The sequence below is a fragment of the Penicillium oxalicum genome, chromosome IV, assembly GCF_001723175.1.
Source record: "Penicillium oxalicum strain HP7-1 chromosome IV, whole genome shotgun sequence".
Lineage (NCBI taxonomy): Eukaryota > Fungi > Ascomycota > Eurotiomycetes > Eurotiales > Aspergillaceae > Penicillium > Penicillium oxalicum.
In genome coordinates this window covers 125,177-132,058 of record NC_064653.1, presented here as the reverse complement: position 1 = coordinate 132,058, position 6,882 = coordinate 125,177, and the positions used below count along the sequence as shown (strand labels likewise).

The 6,882-nt window shown below is 50.8% G+C and overlaps 2 protein-coding genes across 2 annotated transcripts; both read left to right on the top strand.

Annotated features, from left to right (window-relative positions):
• Positions 1-691: 691 nt before the first annotated feature.
• POX_d04831 (uncharacterized protein) lies at positions 692-2,264 on the top strand (the record flags this gene model as incomplete). The annotated part of the gene is made up of 4 exons (XM_050113689.1): positions 692-1,645; positions 1,716-1,789; positions 1,865-1,959; positions 2,239-2,264. The coding sequence occupies 4 exons, from the start codon at positions 692-694 to the stop codon at positions 2,262-2,264; spliced, it is 1,149 nt and encodes a 382-aa protein (XP_049968640.1).
• A 3,265-nt stretch (positions 2,265-5,529) lies between these two features.
• Positions 5,530-6,536, top strand: POX_d04830 (Isopentenyl-diphosphate Delta-isomerase; the record flags this gene model as incomplete). Its single annotated transcript, XM_050113688.1, has 3 exons — positions 5,530-5,770; positions 5,891-6,229; positions 6,301-6,536. The coding sequence occupies 3 exons, from the start codon at positions 5,530-5,532 to the stop codon at positions 6,534-6,536; spliced, it is 816 nt and encodes a 271-aa protein (XP_049968639.1).
• Between the last annotated feature and the right edge of the window lie 346 nt (positions 6,537-6,882).

Sequence of the window (6,882 nt, the reverse complement as noted above, 5' to 3'; positions counted from 1 at the left end):
TTGCTCAGACCCATGATGAGTCCGGTACTCAATGAGTGGACAGCTCTCCGGGCATTAACCAAATACGAAAAAAGATGACTTGGACCGCAGGTAATGGCTCTTGTGGCTCGCATGATTTCAACCCTAGTAGACGAGCTAGACTGAAAGACCAGTCCGTGTAAATTGGGGTCTTTCGTTAGGCTTCTCGACTGCCCACTGGTACTTTCGCGGCCAAATTTGAAAGTAAAAAAAAAAAAAATCCCCCCCCCCCCCCCCCCCTCCCCTGCCTCGATTACGCCTATCGCCTTTTGCGCTCATTTAGCTATTTGAGCGTTATCGCTGTGATCTCATCAGGGACAAAATCTGCCTTGTCTGCTCGTGTGTCTCGAGTCTACCGATGTCTTCACACACTGGGCTTTAATGCAGAACCAACTCGCGCCCTCGAACCGTTCTGTGCTCGTTCTTCAACCCTCCGCCACCATTCATGCATGCTGGAGCCACTCATCACCAACAGCCGTAGCTGTTGACTCAAAGCAGTTGATATATACCCTATGCACTTCCCGCATCCTCGGTACCTACGAAGTAAATGCTCACCCTTCACTCGTGCGGTTGATCAGTTCTTAGGTAGCTTATCCAGTCCAGATCACATATCTGTCTAGATCATCTTGCTGGCCATCTTCCAATCCTACCAGCGGAAACCCAGGAACACAGCATGGATTCGACATCTCGCTCCGGCCCTCAATCGAGAGCTATGTATACCGATCCCAACGAAGCTGAGCAAGTATATTCGTCTTCTCTGTTTGTTGAACCCACCACCAACTCCCACGTTCACGAAACGTCGCCACCTGTTGGGCTCGGAATTTCCGCCTGTGGTCTTGAGAATGCCTTTTCGGACGTCACAGCCTATTCTCATCTCACACCTTTATCAACAAACTTGGCAACCCAACATCATGGTCTGCCATTGATGGAAAATTACATCTTCCCCCTTGGGGCCGATGACTTTTGCGGCAGGTCATGCTTCGAAATCTACAGTGGGCTTCCACAAGAGTCACACCCGTCACTATCGCCATGTCAGGTTCCAGCACCGTCTTTGGGCACATTCCATGGCTTTCAGTATCCTTCACCCAATTACACCACCGGAAATAATGTGTCTCTAGGGAGTACACACTGCTTAACCAACAACTGGACGGGCAATCCCGTTTCAGCGTCTATAACACCACCGCAGAGTGTATCTTTCGCCGCGGGGCCAGCTTTTTACAGCCCCTGGCCAGAGGAATCACTCGCAGAGACAAGTTCCCCATTACAGCCAGAGGTTCCAGTGCCAATTCAAAGTGCATTCCAACCTTCCATTCCGCCTGTCTTTCCAAGTGGCTCAAACAGACTTTCGGGCGATGGATCCATGACAGCCGTTTCATTTGAATCGCAAAATATTTCACCAACGGAGACTACAGCGGATGCCTCCTCTCACAGACCAAGCAAACGAGGGAGAAAACCATCTGTTGAGAAAGGGTGCAGTTGCCCGGTATGCGGTTTCCACTTCACCCGACGGTCTAATTGCGTCGCGCATCAAAAGAAGCATGACCCAACCTACCACCGATCGATCGCTTGTGACGAATGTAACAAGTCCTTTGGCCGAAATGCGGATCTCCGAAGACACGTCGACACGGTAAGTGGCAGCACCGAGTGGGTTGGGTCCGGGGTTCACCGAAAGCTAAACAAGATATGATACCCATCAGATCCATCGAGGGATGCGAAAGCATGTCTGTAAATGGTGCTCCCGACGCTATACACGCGGGGAAAACATGACCAAGTGAGTGGAGCCCCCTCTCCTTAATACTCCAGCGATCAGAACGGGGTGACTGACCTTGCGGACTGTTTCTGTCAGGCACAAATTGGAGTGCGAAGAGAGACCCGCCGACGCTCGAACACCCACGCCTCCTCCCCATTCTCTAGAGGCCGAATATGACTCGATGAGTTCCTGTAAGATGGGGGGGTAGCTAGGGCTCCAAGCCTTCGGCCGATGGCCACCCCCTTTGCCGTCAGTGATCTCATTACCCCTGAGCCTGATTCAGGACCAATCTGGCTCCGACTGCCGACCTTGATTGTTCAATGCGAGTACTGGACCCAAATCCACTCTCATCTACTTAGGCTGCTCCTTCCCTGTCTCCGAAATTTCAAGGCTCTAGACCTGTCGCCGAGATTAGCCCCTAGCGACCCTAGTGACCTTAGTGACCCTCCAGACCTGTGAATGGTTTGCAGATCCTCGCGTCGGGGACCCCATCTAGGAAAAGCTGCCCTTGATGGTCGCGTGAGATTGATCAGCTGCTCTATTTGGTCAGGAATTACTTGTATTTGTGCATCAACACCGCTTGTACTGTAGATTTGCGCCTCGGCAGACAAAGTGCGACTGGGTAGGAAGACCGAGTGGGGTGGCCGCTCCAGATCCAAAAGATTCACATCTCACTGCTCGAGAGGAGACTTTGATTATTGTCCGGCCTTGTTCCAGTCTCTCCTTTTCAAGAGAATGATGATTTGGTCACACAGCTATCTATCCATCTCTCCCTCTCCTCCTGTCTCGCTCTCTGCCTGTGCTTGTACATAAATATTGCGCAACGTGCGTTCAAATGTGATTTTCTTTGCAGCACTCGAGAGGTTTGGGATACGCGCGCGGTAAAACGCCCGAAGCGGGTCCTCCCTCGGAACGCCATGGTCACTCGGGTGTCAGCACTTCAACAATCCGCTCGCAGCGAGCTCCATGAGTCGCCTCGCGGGCTGATTTAGCTCCAGTTTCATTTCCCCTGATTCTCCACTTTCCGGAGTTCCTGCGATAGTGCAGACGGAGTCTTTGCCCGGAATGTCTCGGGGGACACTTCCTTCGGGGGCGCGCCGACTCCGGTTGGGAGCATGGATGTTGATCAAGCACGATGACTTGATGCCCAGTGATGCAACCCTTTGGTGTCCAGTGCCCACTGGCTTTTCAGTGAAGGTCAATGGGTGATTGATGGAGACAGTCTCGAGGTCACTTGGTCAATTCTGCTGTGATTCTTGGCCCCCGCGCGCGTGTGTGTGTGTGTCCATGTGTGAATTCATGACGTGGTCATGTATGTCTCCAGCCGTACAAAGGTGTCTGCTCAGATAGGATTTCCATTCTCGGATTCCACGCTTGATGAAGATCATGACGGGATACGGACCGGGGAATTGTGTCGGACTGTGCGTTCCTTCAAGGCTGATCTTCTGATCGCTGTCGGCTTTTCTTGGTGGTGTGTGCTCCGTCTCACTGGGATTCTGCTCGAGTCGAGACTCGAGAGTCTCGACCCTAGCCGCGATCCACTTTTTCAGCGCGTCAGGGATTGCTGTTGAGTGGAGGTGTGCGCCGTTCGCAATCTCGCACGTCGCATGGGTTGTGTAGGAATGTACGCCCGTCAGCCATTTGAAAAAGTCTAGCTTCGACCAGCACCATTGACCTCGAATTTTTTTTTTTCACGCCAGTTCTGCCGTACGTCAATGTCTGATGATAGGATCTGATCGGCACTTGAAAGTTGGACTTGCTGGATGAGGCGAAACCACAATGATGAGCGTTGATGGGGTACAACTTGCTGCCAATGCACGCTGCAATAAGAACTGCTCCACGATCACCTTTATAAATTCCAAATCTAATAGTGTCGCTCATTATTTCACCTGAGGTCCAAATATTGCATTAGCATTTTGTCACAACTTCTGAGAGCCAGAATGGAATGTTCGTGTTCATGCCGACGGGTACCACATTCGGTAATGGTTAACCCGTCACCATGCACTGCATCAGAACTGGCTCGCCCTGGGTTTTGTAAATCCACGCTCAATGCCATAGGACCACTCTCACAATAGCCAACGTGACTTGCTGGTACTTTGACTGGATCTCGTTCGTGCAGAGATCCTGAGACCTATTCTCCGGACAATGTGTAATCATGCATTGGTTCAAAAAGAGGAGCGGGTTGATGAACACCACCCGCTCGAGTCATCGCTTCATGCTTGATCGCCATTACCCCTTCAATGTCTATCTTGTCTTTGCTGTCTTTGCTCTGTCATTATTACCGAATTGGAAAAGCATCGCCGCTTTAAGATCAAGGGCTTGCTCACTCACCTGAGAGCTCCGGGTGCCTCGGTCTTTTAGGTGGTCATACATTCCACAGCCCGTTCGTGCGGCATCATTTTAAACGATTGGGTAGATCACGCCGGTCAAGCGGTACTTGAATGTTTTGGTATAGACTGAATGTCATTCCTCTGTGCGCAGACAGGCAAGTCCTCAGGTTTATGGAACTGGTAGCGTCTACCTGGGCCAGTGTACTCAATGTCAAAGAGGAGCCCATCTCGATATAGGGGGAAATGGAGAGATAAAGGGTATGAAAAGAAGGGCCCTTATTGATAGCAGAAAAGACCAGAATGATCTGTTTCCTAGCAATGACGGATGTGAGCAATGCAATTTCTTACCTTCAGGGCTCTTCAGTGAGGAGAGTTGGTCCTTTGGGCTATCAGGGCTACGGAAATCACCCTCGGGTCATATATTGGCCCTTGGGTCATGGAATCTGACGTGATACTACAGCCTACAGTACTGCGCATGTTTGCAGAAAGAGCACCTCATTTGGACACTCACAGATCGCAGCGCAAAGCTTGCAGTTCTTCGCCGTATAATACACTATATACGCTTGTGGTCTTTGAGGGGCTTATTTAAATGCCAAGAGAAAAAAAGTAACTTCCACCCGACACTCCTCAATGATGCTCGTGATGTCTCGCCCATGAACCATCACCCTCTATGTCTAGGAAATGACTTCATGATTATTTGAGGCTACAGAGTCCGACAATACTGATATTTTCCGGGGTCTAATCGTGTACTTGAGCAAAGATCAACATCTCATGAAATGACGGGGACCTATAGTAGTATGTATCGGTATGGAGCATGCAGTCATGTGCTGTGGTAAAACTCCAGCCGAGACTGCAAAGACTCATACCGGGAAATAAAACTCGAGTAACTAATTGCATCCATCTCGCCGCAGATTCCATCGGGTAGGATTCTGAGCTTATCATATATCGAAAACGCTGAAGAATTCCAGCAGCATGAGCAAGTAGCGGTGAATTGGGACCTGGGGTCTCCCGGCATGATTGTAACCCAATCGCACCAGTAGATTTGTGACCAGAGCCATACTTTGAGTGGAACATGCTCCAATAAGAGAGGGGCAGAAGCAAAATCAAACGATTTGATTAAAGTTCCAGATTCTAGTAAGTACGTGGCCTGGGTGCCATCGTGAACAAGGCTCTACAGGATCACACTGCTTCTCTGTGAAGGTCTGTTGGTTGATAGATGGACAACAGATCAACCGACCTGAACCATCCTCTCGAGTTAGAGTCGTCAGAAACTCCACTCCGTCGGGGTTGTTCCCCGCCTTGACAGGCCTTCTGCCGACTTTGACCGCCGGGCGGGGTCCGTGTTCCTGGACCCCGCCCGCATTCTTCTTTTTCAAAGGGGGAGAAAGTTTGTTGATTCAAGAACTCTGGAAGCCTTTCTAGACTGTCAAGATGAGTGCCACAACAACAATGACCATGCCTGCGGAGATTACGGCAAGCAACGTGGCCACGATCTTCCCCGATGTGGACACCTCTCTGGCTCGTGATATTCTTCCCTCAGCGACCAGTAACGGGGCTGCCCAGAGTCCTGACCTGGACGGGTACGATGACGAGCAAGTTCGACTGATGGAAGAGGTATGCATTGTGTTGGATAACGAGGATCGGCCGATTGGCAGTGCCAGCAAGAAGACCTGTAAGAGCTCCCGTGCAGACCCAGTGTTCTCTCCGCCCATCACGAACCCTCCCCCCAGCAAGATCTCGAGATCAACAAGATTGGGATGCGATTGCTAAGAGGGAACCTTTCCATGTCTAGGTCACCTCATGACCAACATCGACAAGGGCCTTCTCCACCGTGCCTTTTCCGTCTTTCTGTTCGACTCCAAGAAGCGCCTTCTCCTGCAGCAACGTGCCTCCGAGAAGATCACCTTCCCCGACATGTGGACCAACACCTGTTGCTCTCATCCCCTGGGGATCCCGGGTGAGACTGGTGCGGAGCTTGATGCGGCCGTCATGGGTGTCAAGCGTGCGGCTCAACGCAAGCTGGACCAGGAGCTAGGTATCAAGGCAGAGCAAGTACCATTGGAGAAGTTTGAATTTTTCACTCGGATTCACTACAAAGCTCCCAGCGACGGCAAGTGGGGAGAGCATGAAAGTAAGTTTTGCAGAAGCGAAAAATCTATCGTCTCGGTCGGAGCTTTGGTGCGCTAACAGAGTGCTGTCCAGTTGACTATATCTTGTTCATTCAAACGGATGTCGATCTGGACCCCAACCCGAACGAGGTGCGGGACACCAAATACGTTTCGGCAGAGGACCTGCAGGCCATGTTCAAGCAGCCCGACCTCACCTTCACACCGTGGTTCAAGTTGATTTGCAACTCGATGCTGTTCGAGTGGTGGGGTCATCTGGGTACCCCGGCCCTGGATAAGTACAAAGGCGAAACCCAAATTCGCCGCATGTGAGAACCATCCCTGCCAGCTTTGATGCATGCAGATATTTGCTCGAAGCGCTCTCCCGTCGTGAGGGTCGAATTGCTATTTATGCCAATGTGCCTTTTCTCGGACATTTCCCCATATGATACCTTTATTCTCCTCTATGTGTCCTAATTCATCCAATTTTTCTTGGCAATTTAAGCGTGTGGCATACCATCGAAATCCCAGTATTGTCCCTGAAATCTAAACTTTTCCCCGGGGGGCGGAAAATAACTTCTGCGGACGCACGTCACAAGACCTCTCCGTCCAGGTACTGCATGATCACATGTGATCTTTCTCAAACCTGAAATTCCGCTGTCTTAAGTCAATGAGACAT